The sequence below is a fragment of the Mastomys coucha genome, unplaced genomic scaffold, assembly GCF_008632895.1.
Source record: "Mastomys coucha isolate ucsf_1 unplaced genomic scaffold, UCSF_Mcou_1 pScaffold22, whole genome shotgun sequence".
Taxonomy (NCBI): Eukaryota; Metazoa; Chordata; class Mammalia; order Rodentia; family Muridae; genus Mastomys; species Mastomys coucha.
This window is the reverse complement of record NW_022196905.1, coordinates 12,203,915-12,230,948: the sequence shown is the minus strand read 5'-3', so window position 1 is coordinate 12,230,948 and position 27,034 is coordinate 12,203,915. Positions and strand designations below refer to the sequence as shown.

The window sequence follows — 27,034 nt, the reverse complement described above, 5'->3', positions numbered from 1 at the left end:
TTGAAAGTAACATTCAGACTGGCTGTAAATTCACTTCTTAGGGAAAACAATCATGGTGAGACTTCTTCCAAATCACTCTTTATCACCAGAAAAGACTTGAATGAGCTTTTAGTACTTGCTTTCAAAACCAGCCTCATGAGTCACTGGTCATCCCCTGCAGTAGGAGTGATGGAGGATAGAAAGCTGGCTCTTGGCTGGGAAGTGATGTTTGTCTTCAAGATTACTAGTGGAAAAGCAAGATGATCTTATGTGTCAAATATGTCTACAGCATTTCAGTCATAGACAGTCATGGCTCATGACTCTGTTGTAGTAAAGTTTATTGACCCTTCCATAAGTGGAATATGCCTAGCAGAATCACTGTCCTTTGTTTATTTCTTGAAAAGCATTTACCCATCCCAGAGACAATGAGAAGAGCTGAGAAGAGCAAACAATTCAGACACCCAAGGCCAAGAAAACGAAGACCCTGTCCACAGGGCCTGCTGCACTGGAACCCCAAGAGAGACCTAGTGTCCCTCCAATGGACACCTCACCCCACCCTTGAAGGCCTGAGGACTGGTGCCACCCCCCAAATGGAACCAAGCCACAGAGTACATCACTTGTGTTTTTAAGTCACCCATTGTACATATCCTCAAAAACAGTGCTAATTGATGTGTGGATTCAGTGATTGAGAGACATGCGAACTGTGAAAGGAAAAGCGTGGTTTTTTTGGAGACACACATTTTAAAGCATCCCAGAAGAATGCTGTAAGATGCAATCTGGAACACATGCTCAGAATGCAAACAGTTAATGCATAAATTTTCAGTTTGTACAACTGCAGCTCTAAAAGGGGGACTTGTTTATTCAGAGCTCTGCAGAGAGAATGGTACAGCACCCAGGGGACAGACAATGCCAGGCACAAAACCCCGGTGCCTCGACATGTAAAAGGATGTTTTTCTGTGTGCTACAAATCCCACTTGAAAATATAATTAGAAGGAGAAAATGGCAAACTATTGCATTAACTGTAATTGAACAAAAGACCAGCAAGGCGTGTGGGAGGCTGCAGGAGCCCGTGGGAGTTTCAGGATGCATGAGATCCTGCGAGTGACGTCTCCTGGGCACTCTCATTTTCTTTATGTTGTCCCTCACTACTATTGTTGACTGGTGATCTGACTTGTAATTAATAGAAAGGCTAGCAATAACAAGCTAAAATACAGAGCCGCAGCCTAACCTCATCAGAAACACGGTGGTTAATCTGATTAAGAGCAGGACTCCAAAAAGGTGACTTAGAACCAGGGAATCATTCCATGTCAGGCAGGAAACTGCCCTCCTTTCTGCCACAACAGACCTGATATACTCACTATCTTTTAATGAGCTCTGCTGATTTATTCAGTTCGGCTCTACTCCCTCCCCCACTTCTCTACTGTGCAGGATGTAGATTAATTCAATGCTTAATTGTTTAGTAAATTCAATTTTCCACATTCTATTCTGCATAGCTTTAGCTAAGGTTCTTAAATCTTCAGCAGTGAGCCCTGAGCTCAGTGTTTGTGGTCTGTGCCCACCTTTTTCATTACCGTTTTTCTTCATCCACCACTTAATTCACCATGAAAAGATTTTCCTTGCTGGAAATTCTGATTCCGCTATGATCTGTGAGGCATTCCGATTCATTGCATTTTCATTGTGTTGGGTCTTAGATGCGGGCTCCTCTTTTCTCACAGCTATGGCCACATTATACAGGCATTCATGCAAGAAGTGTTGGATTCCACCTCAGTTTATCCAAATTTCGTGCAACCTATACGTTTAAATTTGTGTTCACCAAAAGGCACCCATATTTTCCAGCCAATATCATTCTTCTGAGAGCCTTCCTGTTCTAGGAGGCTTGTGAATACTGAGCACAGCTCCCTGCAATGAAGTCTAACTTTTGTAGCCCTTCCTTGAATTAGCATCCTGTATTAGCATTTCAAGAATGGTGTAGTCACATGAAACTGAGCATCAGAAGAAATCCACAGGGTTACCAAAACAGAACAAGAATTGTGCTTACTTCAGTTCATTAAGCAAGATTAAAGTCCAAGTATCAGAATCAGCTCATGAACTCTTCCAGTATAAATATGTAAAAAAGCCCTAATCAGAAAGAGCTCCCCCAAAAGCCATCTACCAGGGAGTTTCAGTTATAACACGTCTCTGACTATATGTGGTCTCACCAAACAGCATCATCATTTTGAAATTAAAATATGTGCATGTGATTAAGTATATAAATCTGTGAAGTTGTGAGTTGCTTGGGGCCACTTGGGAAGTAAGGCTGACAGAATAAAATCAACGGTGCGTTGAGTTAGATGCACAGCGATTCTTAGTCATGGCCCTAAATTAACTCTCAAAGAAGCTTCTTGTCTTCAGTGTATATAATTTCAGAGTGAGTGATGGCTATATTGTCATCTGTAAAAAGCCATTAAGACAAAGGCCCTAACCTGAAGTCCAATCACCACCTATGGAATATGTCGGGGGCAGAAGGGTATCTGTTCTATTAATTCATATGTTTATGTACATACTTATTTGCATATTTTTCCTACAGGGTGGGGGGATGTCTGTAACTGTCCATCAAATCTCAATGGAGCATGTGACTCTAAAAGTGTAAGAATCATTAGAGTGGGAGATACTTACAGGCCTAGACACAAAGCTAGAGAGGAGAAGACTTCTGAACTCACTGAGTCTCCAGCTGCGGGATGGCACAGTTGAATCCTCCAATCAGGGCTTGACTGTCTTAGGTGGGAAGAGGCAGCTGAAACCGGCCCTCTATCAGAAGCTCCTCTTGGTTGATGTGTAAATACTATACATTGCATGTAAGATAACCCCATTTGTGTTTCTTGTTCTAGGGCCTCCAAAGACAGCAATTTAAAATATTTGAAGCAAGCAATAGTTTTCATCTTCTTTCCTTGCTGTGGCAGCTTACAGGCTTCTGTTTTTTGTTTGTTTGTTGTTTTTGTTTTGTTTTGTTTTGTTTTTCTTTCACTTTTTAAGAATGAAGAAAGAACTCATTTGGCTTGTTTCCTTTCCAGTGTTTTAGTTCTGATACTTTCTATTGAAAGAGGGTTGTGCAGGCATCTATCTGGAAGTGGGCAGGCATGACCTCTCCTGACTGTAGGCTATTTCAGGACAAGGACAGTAGCTCATTCTACCCAAACTGCTCTTTTAAGAGCTTGGAACAACCCACAGCTAAAGCTGAGGGAACTAGCTATAATTACTATTTCTGACTTCCCCAGCCCTATCTCAACAGACTGCACATTAAAATGCACTGGCTCTTTCCATCTCTGCCTTAGACTTTGAGATATTTTGAGACCTCTTTCTACCTTGGACATATTCCTTGGACAACTCCATTCACTAGTGTACAGTGAATTAGCCCAGATATAGATTAGGCTTGTATCTATGGGTTTCTTCTCTGCTCTTCTGACTTATATGAACAGTGTGATCAACCACGTCTGTTCAAAGATGCCCGCTTCACTCAACAAGTCCAAGGCTATAACCTTTCTCCAAAGCCTCCTATTCATTATTTTGCTTCTTTATTTAAAGACAGTCTCACTGGATGGCCTGGGGCTCATTGTGTAGACCATGATGGCCTCAAGCTTACAGCAATTCTCCTGCCTCCACCTTCTGAGTGCTAACATTGCCAGTGTGCAGCAGCTTGGTTTATTCTGTTTTATTCTCCATCCTAATCCATATCATACCATCCTCCATGATAAAACCTCAATAACCATCTGTGCCCCTCCCCCCCTTTCCATAATTATGAGATTCATCATGCTTTATCCACTTTTACCACTAAATAATTGTCACACAAATCTCCCCAGCTTAGGAAGAAGTGAATTTCACTAAATTCGAGCCCCATGAAGGCAGGGATGGCACTGTTTTTTTCTCACCATTAGGTTGAGTATCAAGCATAGCCCTGTGATGGTACTCATGAAATGATGCGGAATGAACTGCTCCCTACTGCCTATGGAGTACAGTCTGAGTTCATTAGCCTGATTCACGAAGCCTGCAGAGCCTCTCTGGGGGCCATTCTTCTCCTTGTTGCTTATATTCTAGCAAACCCTGCCACATGTGACCACTCCAAGCCTAATCCCTTCCTCTTCTGTCTGCGATGGCCTGCCCTGCCCTATGAGACCCAGACACTAGTTTTTTTCCTTAGGTTTTAAGCCTTCTCTGATACATCTATGCTGTCCCTGGATGAATCTCTTCTCTCTGGAGCACTCAAACAGACTCATCTCACCTGTCACATTTACTACCTTGTTGCTTTGTGGTAGTCTGCTGTACCAATCTACAATTCTCTGCAATAAATACTTCAGAACATGTCTTATTAATCTTTTGTTTCCCATTCTAGGAAATGTTTTTTATGATAACACACATAAATGTTTTTAAAGTATCTTCTGCATCTGTCTGTCTGTGTGTTTGTGTCTCTCTCTTTGTGAGTATGAGCACTTGAGTGCAGGTGCCCATGGATATTTGATCCCCTGGAGCTGAAGTTACAGGCTCTACAACATGGACTCTGAAAACCAAATTCTGGTCCTCTGCAAAAGCACTACACTTAACTTCTGAGCCATCTCTCCAGCCCCACATATATATTTTTGAGCAAATGAATAGATTAATCTCTACCTGATCATACCTGATATTGTGTTTATGTTAAAAGACAGCCACAGATACTTGAAGAATCTAAATATGTCACAAATACTTATATCTATTGTAAAAATATATTAATACCTAGTTACAGCACAGAAAAAGATGGAAAGAAGGAAGGAAGAAAGGAAGGAAGGGAGGGAGGGAGGAAGAAAAGAGGAGAGGGAAGGAGGAAGGAAGAAAGGGAAGGAGGGAGGAAAGATGGAAGGAAGAAAGGGAGGAAGGAAGGAAGAAAGGAGGAAGGAAGGAAGAAAGGAAGGAAGGTAAGAAGGAAGGAAGGGAGAGAGGAAGAAAGGGAGAAAGGAAGGAAGGAAGGGAAGAAGGAAGGAAGGGAGGGAGGATACAGAATTAGACAAATCATAAAACCTTGGTGAACTACTTAGTTTTAGACAACTCACAATTTTCCTTACCTTAATGACTTTATCTGTAAAACTGAATTTTAAAAAATGTCCCTCCCCGGAATAATTGAAATGAAGAAAGGTACAAGGAGGAGGGGTAAGGAAGGACAAGGGATGGAATGGAGAGTAAATATAAGTATGATGGTGTACTGGCTGGTTTTGTGTGTCAACTTGACTCAGGCTGGAGTTATCACAGAGAAGGGAGTTTCAGTTGGGGAAGTGCCTCCATGAGATCCAGCTATGGGGCATTTTCTCAATTGCCCCTTGTGCGTGGTGCCAGCCCTGGGCTGGAGGTCTTGGATTCTATAAGAGAGCAGGCTGAGCAAGCCAGGAGAAGCAAGCCAGTAAAGAACATCCCTCCATGGCCTCTGCATCAGCTCCTGCTTCCTGACCTGCTTGAGTTCCAGTTTTGACTTCCTCTGGTGATCAACAGCAATGTGGAAGTAAGCCAAATAACCCTTTCCTCCCCAACTTGCTTCATGGTCATGATGTTTGTGCAGGAATAGAAACCCTGACTAAGACAGATGGCATGCACGTATGAAAATTTTAAAAAAATCACTTACAAAAAAACTTTAAACCTGTGCCCCATGCAGATATAGCATATACATGTTGCAACTATGCAGAAAATACTTAAGTAACAGCACTGCAGGTCTAATAAGAAAGTTAGAAACATCTACACACGCAGGTGTATCATCCACCCCACACCCACCCCTGTCAACCTAACACAAGTGAGAGTCATCTGGGAAGAGGAACATCAATGAGAAAATGCTTCCACTGTATTTGCCTTTAAGCAAGTCTGTGGAGCATTTTCTTAATTAATGATGGATGTGAGAGGTCCCAGTCAAAGCACCTGAGGAGGTGGTCCTGGAGTTTATAGGAAACAAAAATGAGCAAGCCATAAAGCAAATCATCCAGCAAGCAGTATTTTTCCATGGTGTCTGCTTCCGTTCCTGCCTCCAGTTTCCTTCCTTGAGTTTCTGGCTTGGCTTCCTTGGATGATGCCCTATATCATGCAACTGTAAACTTTATAAACCCTTTCCTCCTCCATGTTGCTTTTGTTCATGATATCAAGCAACAGAGAAAAAAACTGAGCTGGGCTATTTCCCAGTGGGTCTGTACCCAGAGAATGCAAACGGATCTTCTTTTCACCTCAGAATAACATTATTTCACAGTGGTCTGCTTGTTCCAATCCCATCAAATTTAATTTGATATCTAATGTTATAAATCACTTCATAGTATTCAAAATAATTTGATGTTTCCTCTCAGCTTATCACTCGTATCAGAATGATGTTAAAATCCCCTTTTCTAAACTAAAATTAAACCCTTTTTTAACTGTAAAACAATAGACAACTCTCCCCTTCTGGTCTCTCTCAAAAATGGTGGAGAAATGAGTCTGGTGATCTTGATAGAGAAGAGGTCTTCTGACTGCTATGGAAAGTCAATGGAACAAGTCGGGTTCAAAGTGGAAAGGTCATCTACACCTGTCGGCAGGTACTCACTGGGGACAGACATGTGCTCTCAAACCACCAGGGCTCTGTAACAAAGAATCTCTAATGACTTGGAAGAACTGACACCTTTGAATTCTGTCAAAGGGCAGAGACTGAGACTTCCCAATCCAGAGAATCCTGGTCCACGTAACACTCATGTGCACAGACTTGATGGTCATGTGGACATCATATCCCCATGCCTATACACACCATGCACACCTGCACACACATATCACATAGCCATTATCATAGAGGACTGAGCTGCCAAATGGCACCACCCCACCACACCAGGAAAGCCAGAGCTAATTAACCCCAGCTCTCTACTTTCTGCCTCCAAGGTGTCTTTCTTAGATCCTCACAAGCACATGGTATCAGCCAATATGATTCTTGACAAACCCTGAAACCAAAAATACCATTCAAGGAAAAAGGCCAGAAAGACCCAAATGCAGAGAAACTGGTAGGAAGGAGGAGCCAAGAGAGTCACTTCAGTAAGAAACACGATCCTATTTACCAGTGTGGACTTGAAACTGGGAAATGAGGGATGTGGAGGTAGATGTTCCTAGGTATGAAGATTTAGCGCTGGATAGACTGGCACTCCCACTGCTGTCCTTACAGGCCCCATTTGCATCTGCTTTAGAGCCAAAACTCAGTGTCAGTCACTAAGTCCACTGAGCCACTATTTATTAGACACCTGCACTTTGTAGAGATGAGGGAGGGATGTTCTTCTGAGTCTACATCTTCTCAACTTAAAATATAGGTAATTAAGAAAAAAATATATAATTCTTTATAGGCATTTAAAAAGATTCCTGGAACTCATTAAACAAAATTCAGCTAACGAAAGGAGGTTCAGGCTGGCAGCATGCTTTGTTCTGTTTTGTGTTGTTTGCTTGTTTTAATGGAGTAAATCTGTGTCTTCACCCCTTTAATGCTTTTAGTTGTTTTTCAATGTCAGAAGCATTCAAAACATTAATACTTTGATATACACAAAGGCTGGGGAGTGGAGGTCCACATTAAAGTGTTTTAGGGAGGGGCTGGAGAGATGGTCCTACAGTTAAGAGCACTGATGTCTTTTCCAGATGACCTGGCTTGATTCCCAGCACCCATATAGAGGGTCACAACCATGTGTGGCTCCAGTTCCTGGGCATCTGATGTCCTCTTTCTACCTCTGCAGATCTATATGCATGTGGTGCACAAACAAGCATACACACAAAACACCAATGCACTTAAAAAATAATAGTCAAGTTTAAAATATTTGAACAGTTTTTAGAAATGGTTTAAACATTAAACAGGGCACTTGAGATTAAACATCTCCAGGCCCACATCTCCCGCTGAAGGATAACAAAGTGTGGGAAGCAATTGTTGGTGACAGAAGGTTTGCTTTATTTTACTTTATTTCATTTCATTTCATTTGTTTGTTTGTGTGTGTGTGTGTGTGTGTGTGTGTGTGTGATGCATATGCCTACTTATCTACTTGTACAACACACAACTACAATGCCCCCAAAGGTCAGAAGAGAGCTTTGCAATCCCTGGAGTTGGCTTTAGTGGCAGTTGTAAGCAGGGTGTTGGTCATCTGAGTTGCAAATGCTTTTTTAAAACTGCTGGCTTTTTAAAAACAGTGTCTCCTAGGTATACTCAATCCTACTGTCTTCACCAACTCAGCAGTCTCTTGTTAGTTTCCTCTCTTCCCTTACCTTCTCCAAATCTGTAGGCCTGCACAGTTTTTTGTTTTTGAGACAAGGTCCTTTGCTGTCCGGGAACTTACTATGTAGACCAGATTACTCTTGACCTCATAGAAACACTTTCCTCAGCCTGCTGAGTGTTGAGATCAAAGGTCTTTGTCACCACACATGGCTAGGATCTTACTGTGTTCCTATTTAAGATTGCAAGAAAAAGGGCTTTTAGCCGGGCGGTGGTGGCGCACGCCTTTAATCCCAGCACTTGGAAGGCAGAGGCAGGTGGATTTCTGAGTTCGAGGCCAGCCTGGTCTACAGAGTGAGCTCCAGGACAGCTAGGGCTATACAGAGAAACCCTGTCTCAAAAAAACCAAAGAAAAAGCAAAGCAAAAAAACAAAAAAAAAACAAAAAACAAGAAAATGGGCTTTTACTTCACTCCTAGAGTCCCAAGGGTTAATTTTGGAGACTAGGGCAGATGGTAAATCTGTGGTAAAGCAATGGAAGTCCAGCATCCTCTCTCAGGGTCTGCGGCTGTCACCAAACGATCACACTTCCTCTGTTCACAGTAACCGTGTGAACTCTTAATCTAGACACATATCTCGTTAGCTATCTAGTCATTCCTTAGGCACAGCACCGGCTACCCTGGTGCTAGCTGGTATCTTCATACATAATACAAGTATGAAACCTTGATGACTAAGCAACTTTGCTGTGTTGCATGCCCATGTGAAAGCATGCACACACATTTACGTTGTGTATATGTTATTTGTTATTGTATGTGTGGCGATATGGAACCATAGGCGGTAATTTGAGGAAATAAAGATAGCATCTATTGAATTGAATTCTATGTTTCCTAGTTCACATATAACACAAATAAGTCCTACAAATGATAATTTTTCCAAACACTGAATCCCCTATCTCTGTGTAATGGCATGTAGAAGAAGAATTTTTGTGCTGTTTTTTTTGTTTTTTTTTTTTGTTTTTTGTTTAAACCTTTGGTGAAAATTCTCCAAGGAGTTATTTCATCTATAAATAAAGTTTTCTAACAGGTGACTATGCAAGCAAGTTCCAAGAACCATTGAAGCCCAAGTGCACAAAGGAACATGTGTGCACACACCTAGGAACACATGACAGCATATACCTACCATGTGCATAAGGTGAAAAACACAGAGTGATTTAAAATGTTATAAATTATATCATAATGGAATTTAAAGCAGCTTGGCCATCAGATAAGACATTTTAAATCCACTAGCTCTTACATGTATCACCTAGTCTCACACAAATGCCCATGCTTCATTCTCTTCTCAATACCTGGGATCTAGCTACCATGACATGTAGGAGGAGCAGCGAGGAGGAAATTCAGATCCAGCATCTGTCCCAGTGCTTTTTAAAATCCTTCTTTCCCACAGCTGGCATCTTTCAGGTCTCTACGCTGGAGCTCTTGGGACTATTAATGTACACAGTTGAGAATTTAAAGATGAACAATGCAAAGCACCCAGAATGCTTCAAACACATTCCTGATGAATCCATGCAGCATGAACAGGGTCTCTACAATTTTTCTATTTTGAGAATCAGTATTTCCATCATTCCACAAAGGCCCCTCTGTGGCCCCAGAGAAAACAGGTTTCCAAAAAGGGGTACATTCCACAAGTTACAAGGCAAACGAATTATCACGACTAAAGAGCAGTTAACAATTATTGACAACCAGTCTTACCCAAATCTCAAAACTGGCATAAAGAATAGATAAGTAATTTAGACAAGGTTCAAGTTCACAAAATACTCAAATTCAACTAAGCAGGCTGTTGGAGGAGGACCACAAGCAGTGAACAGAAGAGAAAGGAAAGAGAGCTTGATTACAGAGAGTCTCCTAGTGAGTGTATCTATGCCAGGGACAATGGACTGTGTCTGTAGTCCCAGCAACAGGGCAAACTAAGCCCAGTAGTTCAAAGCCAGTGTGGGCAATTTACTGACAAGCTATCTCAAAAATAGATAGATAGATAGATAGATAGATAGATAGATAGATAGATAGATAGATAGTCATCTTTCCTTTTCTTTGCTGCTTTGGAAATCATACCTTGGAATGTTAGTTCACAGCATTTAACCTTAGAGTGAAACAAACAAATAAAGCTCTAATCCAACCAGTACCACTGTATTTTCAAATATTTATTTCTAAACACTTCAAGCCACACTCTGTATCTGATACCTGAAAATTTCTGGTATCAGAAATTTTCTGGTATCAGAAATTCTACTGAAATTTCTGTTATCTTTATATCCTTTCTGTTCAGCGGGGGGTGGGGGGAGTTCTACAACTAAATGCTAGCACACACTGTGTTATAAAATCACTTGTATGAGACTGTTTGTGTCTCAGGGTTTTATTATCTATTTGAAATTTGATGCTAGTCCTTCAAAGAAATTAAGATAAACTCAAAGATGTCTTATATGAAACCACCACAAACCACAAACTTCCTAAGCAAGCACTCTACCAGCAAGAGCACCCAATGATACTTAAAACATTGCATCCTTAGTACATGTTATAAACAACTGCATGAACACAGCACACTCACTAAGCACAGGATTCATCCAGTACTACCATCCAGGTTGCATAAGAGTAAGTTTTCAGTGGTTTGCTACAACATCTCAGAAAGCTGTCTGAGGATCAAGTTTCTCTCTCTTCTCTCTTCTCTCTTCTCTCTCTCTCTCTCTCTCTCTCTCTCTCTCTCTCTCTCTCTCTCTCTCTCTCTCTCTTTCTGCCTGTTTCTCTATCTGTACAACTCCCTCCATGTCTCTCTTTCTATCTCTATTTCTCTCAAGAGTCTCACTATGTAGCTCTAGCTGGCCTATCATTCTATAGATCAGGCTGGCCTCAAACTTACAGAGCTCTGCCTGCCTCTGCCTCTGCCTCTGCCTCCCATTTCTGGTGTGTTTAGTTTGTTTTGGTTTTTGACAGCATCTTATTGGCCTCAAACTCAGTCCTCTAACCTCATGTTGTCCTGAGTGCCCAGATTACAGGAGTGTGCCAAACTCAGTCTCTTTTTATTCCATGATTGTTAGCAGAATAATAGTGACCTACTTAAAAGTAACAATTATATTTTTCTTGAAGCTCTTTAATTATAAAATTTTCTATAAAACAATACCTGTGTCAGACAGTACCCATCTCTTTTTGTCAAGTCAATTGATGTTTTTGAAAGATGAGCAGAGTGTAATTAAAAAGGAAGCACATTGTTTAATGGAGTGCTTGGGGGCACTGTTTGACACAGTTCTCTTGGTACTCCTTGGTTCTCATTAGTTCTCATGGTGAGTGGGTGAGTGAAGTTTGACCATTCTCTATTTCAGAAACCACAGGAGAGGCTCATCAAGGTGAAGGGGATGTCACCTCTCAACCAAATCCCACATTCAAATTTGTGTGCTTTGTCCCTAGACTGCATGGGGGCGGGGGAGTTGCCAACTGCCAGAGAGAGTGTAGAAGTCAGCAGACTTGATTGCTTTCTCTCAAGTGTTTCCAAAGTTTTACCTGGTCTGCTTTTATACTTCCATACCAGAAATGCCCCAGTCTTGATCTGAGGAAGAAATACTACTTGATTCACAGTCTTGTTTGCTCCTGCCATCATGGAAACTTTCACTTGACACTGATGCTCATGATGGTTATAATAAAACCTCATCTAACTTCCTTACAGATTTGCTGAAGCATTTCTGGATATCTCTATTTCAACCAAGTTTGATTCTGTTGTTTCCAAGATTTTCCAAGTCTTTAAGCTCCCTGGCAGTGTTAAATTTGGAGGTGGGAGGAAATTTATTCACCGTCCCCCCCATGATTTATGCCAGATATGGTCTTCGGAGAGAATCTTCTCAAAGCTTCCTGAAGTTAAACTTGAGTTTCTGCTTCCCAGGATGCCTAGCTTCTCTACATTCAAGCACTTAGCTTAGAGGTCAATGAAAAGAGGCTGGATTCCAGGGCAGGGTGTCAAACCTGGAGGCCCCTTGTTAAAACTTTCCAGTCATGGAGGGCTGGAGAGATGGCTCAGCAGTTAAAAGCACTAGCTGCTCTTCCAGAGGGGTTCAATTCCTAGCACCCACATGGTAGCTCACAGCTGTGTACAATTCCTGTTCCAAGGGTTCTGACAGCCTCACACAGACACACATGCAGCCAAAACACCAACTTACATGGAACAAAAATAAGTAAATAAAGAAATAAGTCTTTTAGTTGCTTAGAAAGTCAGGCTTTAGTCATATTCCGGGCTGACAAGACCTTGGGCTTTTCCTCACTGTTTAAAGTATGTATAAGTATCACGTAAAGGACAAGTGGGGGAAAGCTACATAACTGACATTCAACGCGGCTCACTGTTAGGGTGGCAAGCAAACCTTCAGAGAGCTTCAGCAGTGTAGTAAAGAACAATGTACCCAACTGGAAGGGCAGGGTAACTTGGAAAATAAAAGTGAGATGCTACCAAGTCCCAATTCCAGAAATAAACGTTTATAATAAACTCACTCAGATGCAGACTGTAGCTGGATTGGAATAATTATGAGAATAAAAATATTTGATCATCAACAAAACCCTTGATGAGTAAACAAAACACATCGGTCACTAGTAAACCACCACCCTTTCATACAACCGAGTACAGGACAGGACTCCAAATGCTTTTTGACCATGTTATTATCGAATACAACTTGTAAAAATCCTCAGATATGGCGAATTCATAGGCCAAGTCATCCCATAAGCAGCTGCTGGGAAGGCTTCGTGAACAGTATCTCTCAGAAGTTTTCAGCATGGGATAGGGGCAGAGAAAACCCCGGAAAAAAGGAAGCGTGCTCTGTCTGTTACTCAATTACTTTCTTTTTTTAAAAAAATAAATTTATCGGTTAAGTACAACTCAAAATGTAAAGTTCCTAATTTTTATTTATTAGAAACTATGGCCAAGAAAATCACGAAAAATTGAAGGTGAAGATGGCACACACCTTTAACCTCAGCATCCAAAAAGGCAAAGGCAGGTGGACCTCTGAATAAGAGTTTGAGGCCAAACAGTTCTATTTCTGTGGTTCTTAACCTGAGGGTTGCAACCCCTTTGGAGGTCACATATCAGATATCCTGCCTATCAGATGTTTACATTACTATTCATAATAGCAAAAATTACAGTTACAAAGCAGCAATGAAAATAATTTTATGGATGGGGGTCATTATAACATGGGGAACTGTATTAAAGGGCAGCAGCATTAGGAAGATTGAGAACCACTGGTCCATATTTTAAGTTAAAGGCCTGTCAGGGCTGTATAGTAAAACCCTGTCCCCAAACCAACCAAACAATGTCAACAAAACTGAAGCTGGCCTCATGGAAAGGTGCGATCCTATGAAAGAGGACAGTGTGCATTCACTAAGAATAACCCCTATTACCCACTTAAAGAGAAAAGCCACCCTTGCCTTATGAAGAAAAACTTTATACATTTGGTAGAATCATATGGTAATTCCTTTAAACCAGGCAAATGATGGAATATGAATAAGTGACCCATCTACTAACATGTTCAAGAGTGAATGGCAAGGTGTCTACTCAGAAGACTTAGTTGTGACAATCTCAAATAAAGGTACTATTTAATGACCAGTTACCCCAAATCTCTACCCTAAAATTCTCTTCAGTGAGGGACTAAAGACGATTCCATAAGTGACATAGCTCATAATGTCTAAACCATTTGATGCTATTTTTAGTTTAATCTCTATATTGCTGGTATTTGTGATTAATAAAGATTTAAGATACCACGTCTGAGTTTTATCCTATGGAGGGCACTGGGTTTTTTGTTTAACTTTGGAGAGACAAAGTTTAACTTCAACACTGCAATAAGTAGAAAGGAAGGCTCCATTTAAAAGCCATCCAAGGGAGCTCATGAGTTACTTTGCTTTGACTTTACACTGTAGAAATCATTAGCCCACCTCCCAGATGGATCTCTCCTTTGAGGCCCTGCAGACAAACACTTCATTTCATGTAAATAGTGCAAGTATGCCTTAGAATATCAGACATTGTACACCATTCAGTTTGGAATTAACTTTTCAAACCACTAAGGAATAACTTCTGAATAACAGAAAACACTACAGGTCGCAGCTAATTATAGCTTACCTATCAAATTAAGTTAATGTTAGGGAACACATCCAAACAGCTGCAGAGTTTTAAGAGGCATTTTATTGTTAAGGAAGTGCATACTCTCTCATTTCTGAATCTTTTAAGAGAAGAGAAGCATTCTGTAAGTTGAGATGACATAAGAAAACGGAGTTTACATCATACTGCTCCGTCCTTTGTCCCTTGACAGCTGTGTCAATTTCTCCATAGATTTCATTTTCCAGAGTTTCATAATAGCCATAAAAAACACACTTCACTTTAAAGTGTTTCTGTGGGACATAATGGGAATGTAAATTCAGAATGCAATGCAAATCATGGAGATCTGGGACCAAACCTGGACCATTAGTTAAGAATACAGTCACCAAAACTGGCCATCTGGGTACAAGAGGAAGACATGCAGATATACTGATCTGTTCACCCAGTACTGGCAGCCCTAAAGGAGGGAACCAAGACTGCCAGTGTGCACCTTTTCACCTAACTATAAAGCAAATGTGAGCAGGATTCCATGGCTTCAGTCTCTGTCCATTCCTTTTCTAAAGGAACAGTGAACATCTTCCCTGGAAATAATCCCATGTGTGGCTAACAACCCACAAGGCAGTGCAGGTTCAAATCTCAGGCAGCAAAGTTTTTCAAAACAAAGAAAAACCCAAAGTGGTCCTGAAGAGAAACACTGCAGCTCTTCCTCACTACAACAATCCACAGCCAGACATTGCAGGCAGCAGCGTGCGGAGAGAAAGCCTGCAGGACTGGACGCCCATAAGCCACAGTGCCCTCAAGGTTACCTTGCGCTGCCCAGCTCTGATGCAAGAGTTGCTGTACATTGATTTTAGGGTAATGCCAAGATCACTGAAAATGTTACTGTCATAAATTCTGAATGACTCAGAATACCCTCTGCTTAAACCATTTGTAAAGCAGAAGCCCATGTGCTATGTGAAATGGAAAACAACACAATTATAAAGTTTGATTAACCTTACAAAACTAAAAAAAAGGATTGTGGTTGTTTCTAAAGTTATACTTTGTCCACATACACACCGGGATAGTGCCTGATGTCTGTAGAAGAACAGACTTTCATTTAGGATTTTCCAAGAGCTGACACACCGCACAGGAAAGCCCTTCACTTCAACAAAAATCTGTGAACCGTGAGTCCTGAAGTGCCAGAGAGTTGATAGTTGAAACATATTTCTGGGAATTGTAAATAATATAAAATTTATTTTTATAAGTTATGTATTCTCTATTAGTTTATCTCTATACATGGCTGTATATGTCATGCAAACAACGCAAAGGCACCGTTTCATAGCTTCAGAAAGTTCTGTGACCTAATTCTGGCTATAATTTGTATTTGACTATGTCTACTTATGCTAACAATAAACAACAGGAATCTAACTGAATACATCTAGACATAAGTCGTTTTTCACAGGGTAATATACACTTTATAGTGTGCTTTAGTCAATTTTAGGAACTCTGAAACAAGTGAAAAACATAATTCCACAACATTTGTATAATGATATTTTCCTTTAATGAGAGTATATTTTCTAGATGAAGGGAAGCTGTCTAAGACTGCATTAATTCTGTGCACTTGAGTGTATTAAACTGATTGAAATTAGATTCTAGTGACAAATATTTAAACAAACGTATTCTCAGTTATTTTACAAAGTATACTTTATAACATTTATTTAAAATGTCACATTTGTAAGTGTTGAAAAATCTAACAATTGCCTCATATAGGTGTATTTCCTAGAGAGGCTGTTTAAGAATTTACAAAGATCCCCTCATTTCCATAATTCTGAAATCACAACATGCTAATCTGAGGGTGTGGGATAGATGGCTACTTATCTTGTATATTACATAAAGTTCATTTTCTTTCATTTCTGTAGATATTTATTTATTGGTTGGTTGGTTGGTTGGTTGGTTAGTTTTTTTTTCAGAGATAGGGTTTCTCTGTGTAGCCCTGGCTGTCCTGGAACTTGCTCTGTAGACCAGGCTGACCTCAAACTCAGAGATCTGCCTGCCTCTGCCCCTCTAAAGCTATAACTGAAGGCATGTTCCACTACCACCGAGATTTTCTGCATATTTAATTTATACATGTTAGAGTCACCTACAATTATTAAGTATAGTAAAATGTCAAACTTTTACTGTGTTTCAAAAGTAAAACAGATTTATTATTAAAAATTGAACTGAGTATGTGTTATATGTTTTGAGTTTTTTACATTTTTATTTTATGTTAAAAAATATCTTTTCATGGTTTTGGGAATAAACCCAAGACCTCACACATGTTTAGGTAAGCACTGAACTGTTGAGCCACACCCCATCTTCTAGTCCCTAACTTTCTTTTATTTTTAAGATTTATTTAAATACATATATTTTTTACCATTATATATATACATGTATATATATATATATATTAGAGTTTTGGCTACGTGTATTGCTGTATACCACATGCATGCCTGATACTCAGATAGGTCAACAAAGGAGGGTATTGGATCCCCTAGAACTGGAGTTATAGATGGTTCTGAGGCATCCTGTGGATTCTGTGAATCAAACCCAGCCAGGTCTTCTAGAAGAACAACTGCTTTTAACCACTAAGTCATCTCTCCAGTGCCAGAGACCCTAACTTTAAACAAGCACCACATCTGGATATTTTCAGCTGAGCAAGAACAGCAAGCCTCCTGTGATTTATAGTTCTGTTTTATTCAGGATTTTCGGAAACCTTTGACATCTGTACGACGGCCATATAAATGTGCCATATGCAGACACTCTCATCTCTTTTATTGGTAAAGGAGTGGTAGTTTTCATAATTGTATTTAATCTGAAATATCAACTTTTTTTTTTACCTTAGAAGAAATGGCAAAAGGTTCTGTTTCAACTAGAGCATAAATTTGAGTATTCAATACAAATATGACAGATGTCATAATCCAAAAAAGAGGCCATGTGAAATGTGACAGTTGCAAACATTTAAGACTGTGTAACAAAAATGACTGAGAACCATATCAGTTTACTGTCCTTCAACTATTTCCTTGACAGTGGAGTCAAATAATGTTGAATTATAGACTCCTTACAGGAAGTCTTATTTCATGTTCATTTTTTGATTTTCCCTGTTGGGCCCTGTAGGACTTTGGCGGCATGCCCACTTTCCTTTAGAAGTTTCTGTATACATCCTTGGGTTGTGTTTGGTGATTAAATGATTATTTATTAAAACTCTTAGGGTTGGTGGTATAGCTCAGTGGTCGAGCACATATTTAGGTAGGGTCCAGTCCCTGGAAAGACACACGCAAACACATGCATACCCTCAACAGCTTCACACGTGTGACATGTTTACTTTCCATAAGAAAATATTGCTTTTGCAATAGAAACCGTAATGTTGCCAATATGAAAAAAATGTTTCATCTGAATCTGTGTTGAAAATATTTTCTTGATGGTGAGAGTCTTAATAAAATCTGTTGTCCTTCTTTGGAGTTTCTTCAAATGTACTTTGAACATCGAGGGAGGCTAAGCTGACTGTATAATGATAGTACACCCCGGGCTAATACTTCAGCCTATCTGTTTGGCCTTAATAACCATTTTGCAGCTACAGATCCACAAACAGTCTTGTGTTTTGAGCCTGAAGTTTCCATGCGTATTTTCCCCCCCCCATTGCTCAGCAACAGCTGTGTTTTACATCTTTTGGGCTATGCCAAGCATTTTAAGATATGAATATATAAATGTCTGAAAACAAAGTGATTTAAAATATGTTGTCAGAGTTGGGCAGCTTTAGCCTATTGGCTGCCTTTTGGAAAGGAAAACTCACAGTCCCATCCTTTATTTCCTGCACCCCCTTTTTCTTCCTTTAGTATTAGTCCAATAGTCATAGTAGGCACAACTACTCTGTGTACTTCTGAATGGTGAGCAATGGAGTCATTCCAACCCGAGAAGAATGGCTGTTTGAGTGACCTATTGCCTCAGAGCTAGTTAAATCAGAAACAATAGTTACAGTTAGGGGCTTTGCTTTGTACAATACTTTGTACATTAGTATTGCTGCTTTCTATTAACCATGGAAACTTGTACTGGGGACTTCCAGGAGGAGAGGGGATTGGGGGGGGAGCTAAGGAAACTAGGAAGTGAGGAGGAAGAGGGGAACTGGAAAAGGGCTAGGAAAAAGAAAACATAGTAGTATGTGTACTATTAGCATTTAAACCTGGCTGACATTTAACATTGCAATTAATCCAGGCTATTTGCATAGACTAGATCCTATACCCTTTTTTCTTATTGTTTTTCTTAAATGTTTTAAACACCTCTATTAAGAATCAATCTATCTCTACTCACAAATCCATACATAAATACAAAAGCCAAGCAGAAAATAACAATGAAAACATACCTGCTAAATAAGTAACTTTTAATTCAAAGCAACAGAGGATCTGGAATGTGCATCCCAATTAGCCCGTGTAGTGACAAGCAGTCAACACCTTATTATTTAATCATTAAAGAGAATCTTGCCATAATTTTCCTCTGACATATTTCAAAAAATGAATTAAGGATACATCATGTGATCCACAGCAACAATCCACAGTAAAGTTAGATAATGCTAAGACTCCACATCCTACAGAGTGTGCACTGAGAGGTTCAGAAATAAGTTCTTAAGTAGGACCCTATAAAGCATTTACAATTTTTTAAAAAGTGTATCAAATGTAAGCATTCAGAAACAAGCTACCTGTTTAAGGGCCCATTTGCCTACCCACTGCTGGTTGTATGCAGTTCTTAAGTGGATAAAAACACACTGCAATTCTTTCTAGTATTGGTAAACATCTGCTGCCTGGTCATTTTTTTTCTAACCATTTTTTTTTCTAGCCGATACAAGCCATGAAGGACATTAGGTTGCCCTCGCCTTACAGGAATCTCTACCAGCAGGAAGCTGAAATCTCCCGAGGATGACTCTCCCTGCTACTTCATAATAGGGGAGAGCTTTCAGTCAAGTCTGATTTCGCTTTTAAAACCGCTTCACTCAAACTATGCTTTAAAGGGGGCATTCTGAACTTCACAAATAGATAAAACCATCCCCATCAAAGTTCCCAGGCCCATTTGAGAACCCTTTGCACAGGCTCAGACCGGCTCTAGATCTCCTGGGCCTGGTGACCAGGCGCCCTGAAGCCTGGTTGCCCGGGGACTGCGGTACCCGCCCTCGCCCCCAGGCTGCCTCCACCCCAGGGAGCCAGCTAGCACTTGGCTTTTAACCTGAGGTACCAGCGGGGCTTCTGAGCTTCATCTCAGCAAGCCACAGTACTTGTCCTCAGACGTCACAGGCCAGTCAGGATTAACAACGCAACAGGGCGCCCTGCTCAGGCCGCCAGCCCTGGCCCAGGAGCTGTTAAATGCAGATTCAGAGGAGGAACCCCCGGAGAGCTGCTGTTGAATAACTCTGTAATCCGAAGGTTTCTCGGCGTCCAGCTTCCCCGCTGGAGAGAAGCTGGATTGCCGTTGTTGGCGGAGCACAGACCTGGCTAATCTCTGCTCTCTCTCAGAGACCTGGCCACCCCGGAGGCTCCCCACTCCTCTCTCCCTTAGCCCTTAGTTCAAACTGCTTAGATTAGAGAATAAAGAGGACAACATATGCCCTGGAAGAAAGGCGATATCCGGTACCGCAGCCTCAAGACCAGCATCTGGGTAGCCCCACCCGGCACCCCCAGTTCTACCCACAACCCTTAGTCTCCAGCCCCGCCTAAACCCAGCCCCGCGTCCTCTCAGCCAAACCCTTGCCTAGATGCCTCCCTTTCAGTCCTCTCCCGGTCTCAGCCTGGCCCTACGAAACCAGCAATGCCTGGCTAGGCTCTCTGCAACCCCTGGGGGTCGCGGTCATCTGAGCCTAGCGATAGCGCTGCGGTCGGGAGAGGGCGCCCAGGAGGCTGGCGACCACTAGGCATGGCCAGGGGACCTCCAGATGGCCTATAAGAGTGGAGAAGACCGTGAACCCCTAGAAGTGGGGAAGAATAGGATTACAGCTTCTACTGGTGTCTTAAATCTGATAAGATATATAATACATATGATATTGATACGATATGATATATGATATATGATAGGTGGATGGATAGATAGATAGATAGATAGATAGATAGATAGATAGATAGATAGATAGAGATAGATGGATGTCCTACAACATTACATGAGCAAATGGATTTCCCACCAGCATAATAGCCCTCCAGGAAATTGGCTGGCATAAAAGTCCTTGATCCCAGACCCGGTGAGGATGGCAGCCTCGGTGCCTTACGAGAGGGTAAGGGAAATAAAACAAAATAAACCGTACTGCCAGCAGGCCCTAGAGACAGCGCGGTTAATGAGCTAACTAGGCCTTCCTGAAGTGTAAAGTCCCCTAGGGCACCCAGCTTCAGTGCCGGGTCTCTAACAGGCTGGGTCGCCTTCGTGGACAGGTGGAGAAGCCACCCGTCCACGCCTGGCTCCTGAGGACCCACAATGGGCCTCAGCATCCTCCTGGAAGCAGCCCTAGACTTCTAAACCAAGGCTTGGAGATCATGGGGTGGCTCCAGTGCTTTGACCTTCACTCGCCACCTCTTCAGGAGAAGAGAAGCCCCAGACACAATGCTTCCAGACAGAGCACTCAGCTTTCACTTCCCCTAGACCCTTTCAATCACATTAATTCTTGTCTTTTTGGAACTGGACAATATAAAGAACATACATCCATCGCTGTCCTCAGTGCAACCGATTTGGGTGCACCAGCAAGCTCACGAGCCCCGAGCCAACAGCGCCATAAACCCAGACAAATCTATAAAGCCCACATCCTAATGGTGTGGACAGCCTGCACCATTTTCTTTTTGAAGGTAGGAATGGAGAATAAAAGGCACGTGTTTACCCAACACAAGACTAATGAAACTGAGTAAGGTAAGTTTGGGAAGGAGTAGGGGAGAACTCAATAACGTTTTATTAATTCTGTATCCTCTATGCTCCCCAAACTCCATAACTTTGGTCCTTTATCTTTGACTTTAATAAAATAATGATTCGTTGAGAAAATGGGGTATAAATCTTCATTTTGGAGGCAATTAAAGTGTTGATTTCATTCATGCCCCTAAGCGATTCTTGTAATTTGCTCAAATAGCTTTATGTACCCAGCACTCCGGAGCTTTCAGAATCCCATTTTCTAGTTCAGCTTGTTGGATTACAATTTTTACTCAACAGCAGCTACTAGTGGAATCTGCATTTAACGGAGCTGGTGCCTGAGCCCCTAAAGCGGATGGGCAGTCTGGGGCACTAGGACAGGGGAAGCTTTCCCATCTTGATATGCTCATACTTAGGGTTCTTGTGTACCCATCTACACCGACCAGTTTCCAACTCTCCAAACAGTAGTAAGGATCTCTCCCACTGACACTTCTAGAGATCTGCTTTGCTGGATCACTCATTGGCAAAGAAATGCAGCACAAATTTCGGAATTACACAGAATTATTCTCGCTGGGAGAGGATGTTGGGGAATATCTTAAGAGGGCAACTAAAAATCAAGTTAGGGTAAGACAGCCTTGGCCGCCAGTGACCATGGTAAAACTTTCAGAGGAAAACAGTGGAGTAGCTGGCCTTTGACCTAACAAGAAGCAGTCTGGTGTTCCCCCAAGAAGCCACTTACATGTCAAGCCCGGATAAGAATAGGCTCTAGGGGTTTGCTGGTAGAGCTGGCGGTGGACGAGGCTCAAATCTCTAGATTCTTTGCAACAATTCTCCACAAAGCTGTTCAGGGCCCTGCTTCATCTCATTCACCCCTCAGGTTTTCATTTTCATTGCTTTTTTTTTTCCCCCCAACTCATTTGGACCAATCAAGAGACACAGCAACAGGAAAGAGAAACTGAGAGCAACAGTGGGCCCCAATGACAGAATCACTATCACCCCCAACTCCAAATAAAAGTAGTCCCCACTTAGCAACGCCACGCAGCAGAAGAAGGGCCTGGAGAGAACGATCGGAGAGGAGGGGGCAAAGCAAAAAGCCTCAGTGGAAAGAACCCGCATGGCCCCCTGCCCTCCACACCCAAGGAGTCGCCAGGGCATCCTTAACAGTCACCCTGCCAAAACCTGCCAAGGCAGAAGGCCCAGAGCACATACCAGCTGGAGGACTAGAGGAAAGGAGGAGAAAAGTCCATATTTATCTGTTTTTCTAACCTCGGCCTGCTTTTATTTTTTTTTCTATTAAGTACAATAAAATGGGAGCACTTGCATGGAATACCACACAAAGCAATGTTCAGTGAGGTCTAGAAGCGTTCGGCCGGGGAAAACTGACAAGACAGGCTAATGAACCGTGTAGACAGGGAGAAAATAGCCAGCGTTTGCTAGATTTCAAACCCTCACTGTCTGCCTTAGACCACCTATCTTGGATTTATTCCTAATAAAATAAGAAATAAACAGACCTTACACTTTTCTTTTCTTCAAGATGGGGGGGGTGCCCATGAACAAAGACCTACAATCAGAGGTGGCCACTGGCAGTTAACACTCCTATTATTATGGAGGGTAAATAAAATAAAGACAAAAATTAAAAGCGACAAGAAACAGGTCAAGTTTGCAGGCGAAGCTTTTACAAGCTCATCTCTCCAGGTCGAATCCTAGAGCCAGCCTTAATGAAGCAATAATAGCCACATTATTCAAAAATTTTCATTTTGATGGAAATGTATCTAAAAGGGACTTAATCATATGCAAATAATAAAGGAGGTGGTAGTGACCCAGCAAGCAATATGCATACAGATTTTTTTTCTTAGGGATGTTGAAATTGAAAGTCGCATACCTGGTCAGTTAGATTTGCTGATCTTGTTACATCTTCACTGTCTGATTTTGATCCTCCTTCTCTATCATCTATCACCAAATCGATAGGCATTTTCCCTTTCAAACAGCTAATATACCGGTGGCAGAAATTGTCACATAATTCGTGTACCTACATTATGACAGAAATAAAAAAATGGAAATATAATCAGGAGAGCATAAACGACATTGACAAGTGCAGTCCACCCCCTTGTGAGAGCCAAACTTCCAAATAGGGGAAGCACAGGGCAATTGTCCTCCGGAGACCCCCAGACGCATTCAGAATTAAGAATAACTTTCTTTTCTTGCAAAATAGAGATATCCCAGAAAATTGACAGTGACAGGATTGATTCACAGGCGACAACGTATTCAACACCCATGTTAAATTCATCTGCTCCTGGGGCTGTGGCCAGTACACAGGTGACCCGCATGGGGGACACTTAAGGTAAACTATGTAATTTCATCCAGTTAGTTCCCCAAAGTTTCTAGGGAAAGGGTGTGACCTACACACACACACACACACACACACACATGCACACACACACACACACCACAGTCTGCATTGTGGTGATATAAGATACATGCCTGACACTTCAAATCAAGTTGCCTTTGCACATTTGAAAAAAGAGAAAAAGATATAGCTACAAAACTTATATTGATTTAAAAAAAAAAACAGAATTACTCAAAATACTTCAGTCTAAGTACAGCCATCTCTTACAGGCCCCAGGCATCCCTTACATGCAAAAAATCACAAGAAACCCTGGTGTGCTTGCAATTTAATGTTAGTTTGAATTACAATGCATTAAGTTTTTATTGCTGAGATTTATAGAACAGCTAGCAAAATCATGTTACCCAACACCCTCTCTTGAGTGTGAAGGTGAGGTGTGTGCTGGATCACAGATTCAAGAACTTGACCCAACCATCAACCCCGGTGGCTTTGTCTCTGGGCAAGGTATACCATTCGCTCCTCCCCAGGGCTCATTGCCCACTTACCCCTTCCCTCAGTCCCTTCTGAGTTTGACCTACCACTGATCTCAAACCATCTTCTAGAAACTCACTAAAACAAAACAACCTTCCCTTCCCCTAGATAGCAAGGAAGAGGAGTAAACACACACACACACACACACACACACACACACACACACACACACACACAGGGCTGCATTAACTTGTAAAACAAATTCACTCCGGCATTCTAAGCATGCACGGGGTGCCTAGCAGTGCAGCTGATGCACAAAGCCAGCAAGGTACATGAGGCTAGGGTGTCTGTGATCCCGGTTTTAGTGGCTGAAATTGTAATTAAACTGCAAAGAGAAATGGACACCAAGATTGGCCTTGACACTAATTACCAGAAAGAAAGACATTTATGCAAATCTCCTGGAAGCCTGAACTTCAGTCCTTCTGAACCCTCCCTTCTGTGTGCTGGGATAAAAGGGAAGGGAAAGGGGAATAAGGAATTTACCTTCTCTAATTCCAACAGATGAAACCTTAATACTTGTATGGCTTGAATCATCTGCAAAGATACAGCAAGAATAAATACTCCATTCCTGGTCTGCAGAAAATTGGCTGTCACAGCTCTAGCATCTCCAACTCAACCCTTCCCCCCATAAATAGAGTTATTTTGATTTATGGCAATAACACTAAAACTTAATAGCAGCAACTGGGTACCATCTAGAGGTTTATATTTCTTAAGGAGAAAAAATGGCTAAACCAACAACAAAACATCTAAGTGGGGATCATAAACACTCTCCTCCCCCATGGCTCCCTCCTCCCCAGTCTTAAAGTCCCCACCCCAACCCCAAAGGGCCACTGTCCCGGCTACACTTTTCCTGTAATAAAGTTATGGGAAAGTTTTCTCCACTTGTCCCCAAACAGTGGGTTTGTATTTTGCAAAATTCTTCCTGCCTTCTGTCCATACACCTTTGATACCAATTGGTTGTCTAGGGGCTCGGCCCTCGTCATGGCCCTAGTGAAGGAGGCTCATAAGGCTGGGAGTCCGCAGGGTTTAAGCATACACGCTGACAGGCGGGGAGATAAATCCCCAGGCTGATTAGAGCTGTGCAGCCTGACCATCATAAAAAACAAAAGCTGGCGTTCCCCAGCCGCTGCTCTTGGGCCCTCTCAGATGAGTTTATACCCCGGGATCCAGTCCCCAAACCCTTGTCTGTGGACAGAAAACCTTTGCAGTCCACTTGCAGCTACGGACAGACCAGTCTGGAAAGCTCAGGGCTGGGGGATGGAAGTGGGATGGACAGATAGGGTGGGGTCTGCTCTTACCAAGTTATCCAGTTCTGGATTAGAAGAGAATAGAGGTTTTTCTGCGCGAATCTAAATACAAGTGAGGAGAGGGGAAAGAAAAAAAAATGAAACAAAATGAAATCTGTTCACCTTCCTACTTTCCTGCCACGTTTTACACTGTTAGGGATAAGATGGAAGCTCCAGGAGGGACTCAAGTTCGTCCCTCACAAAAACACTTCAATGTGAACCCAGTAGGCCTGAGACCAGCCCAGAGCACGCTCTCCCTTCAGCTAGAGCTCCGCTTACGCGGAATGCTGCCTGCCTGCCACTCCATAACAGCCACATAGCGTGGTGTTCGTGATTTCTTTTCCTAGTGAGCTTTCTGCCTCAGCTTGCAGACCGTGAGTGGGTGGGAAGATGGGTGATGGTCTGACAAACACATTCATTGGAAGCAAATCTCAGGGAGGCAGTAGTAACACGCGTGGGTTAAAGGAGACTATTTTGGGTTACCTTTGAGAAATTACTCTCTCTAAATATCTACTTCTCTATCTCTATGTGTGTGTTTCTATGTGTGTGCATGTGTGCGCGCAGGGGACCGGGACAGAATTCTTTTTGTTTCTTTTTACTTTTTTTTTTTTTTTTTTAATATTTGTTTTGCTGACCTGTTTGGCGAACACCGCTATATCTTCATTGAATGACTCTGACGAGCAGACGTCCCCGCCCGCCACCCCCGGCTCGCGGGGGGTACAAGTAGCTAATTCACATTTCTCAAAAATCAGTGCTAAGAGAGGGAAGAGGGGGTGTCTGCAAAAAAATACAACAGTCACAAACAACACAATGATTAGTCCAGAGTCACCGAAAAAAGACGCCCAAGAGAAACAACCCGAGTAGCTCCAGACCGAGAGACCCTTGGGTGATCTGAGCAGCTTTTGCCCTTTTGCTCACCCTCCGCCCAGGTGACGGCTCACCTCCCCCTTTGCTCCTGTGGCTCTGAACTCAAAGGCCTAGAGTCCTGGACCGTGTCTGTGGAATGGTTCAGCATATCTGGCCGAAGAAATTGGCAACATTTGCTACGAATAAAACCCAAGCGGTTCCAGCAGCCATTTTGAATTAAGTTTCGCACCGCGACAAGCCCTCGTCCCTCCGCCGCACAGGCAAGACCGGGTGCCCAGGGAAGGCGCAGGGGCCATGGGGTGGGAGAGGACCAGCCTCTGCCCTCCTCAGAGGCTCGGCACAAAACCCCAGGCTCAGGGGATCTTGGTGGCAGGGGAGCAGCAAACTTGAGGAAAGGGCCTCGGTTGATACAGAATCAACTGTCACAGGGCTGCACCTACTGCGGACCCTGGCCGCACAGCCCTCCTGTAGCAGGAGGTCTTTCCCGGCTCCCCGATAGTGCCCTCCCTTCGCAGACGCTCCCCATAATCCCCCAAGGAAAGTTCCTTCAAATGATTCTACACTCAAGCCTTCCATCTCGCCTGGAGTGGTAAAGCGACTGGCATCTAAAAGGCCTAGATGTCGCTCGTCTCAGCCCATTTAAAAAAAAAAAAAAAAAAAAGACTTTTAATGCTCCAGGAGTCTCGAGCCTTTTTATTAGCTCTCACAGCCCAGCTGGGAATTTAACAGTTTGGGGTCCTTTTCAAAGCTTCCTCAAATGCTCTGCCTGGAGTTTAAACCATTTGCAGAGAGAAGGCTAGGTTTTAAGCAAGCTTACGGCACAAGGGACTAGAAACTAAAGCAAAAAGATTTC

General features: G+C 42.2%; 1 protein-coding gene across 3 annotated transcripts in view; it reads right to left on the bottom strand.

The window, feature by feature from the left end:
• Meis1 (Meis homeobox 1) overlaps positions 1–27,034 on the bottom strand; it is a 140,844-nt gene that overhangs the window by 108,796 nt on the left and 5,014 nt on the right. For 2 of the 3 annotated variants that reach the window (XM_031342251.1, XM_031342249.1), the window contains exons 3-6: positions 25,950–26,091; positions 25,327–25,377; positions 24,512–24,562; positions 23,036–23,182 (exon numbers count right to left, since the gene is read on the bottom strand). In XM_031342251.1, the coding sequence (XP_031198111.1) occupies positions 23,036–23,182; positions 24,512–24,562; positions 25,327–25,377; positions 25,950–26,091 (391 nt within the window). The remainder of the gene's footprint in view (positions 1–23,035; positions 23,183–24,511; positions 24,563–25,326; positions 25,378–25,949; positions 26,092–27,034) is intronic. The other variant, XM_031342250.1, reaches the window with a different exon arrangement.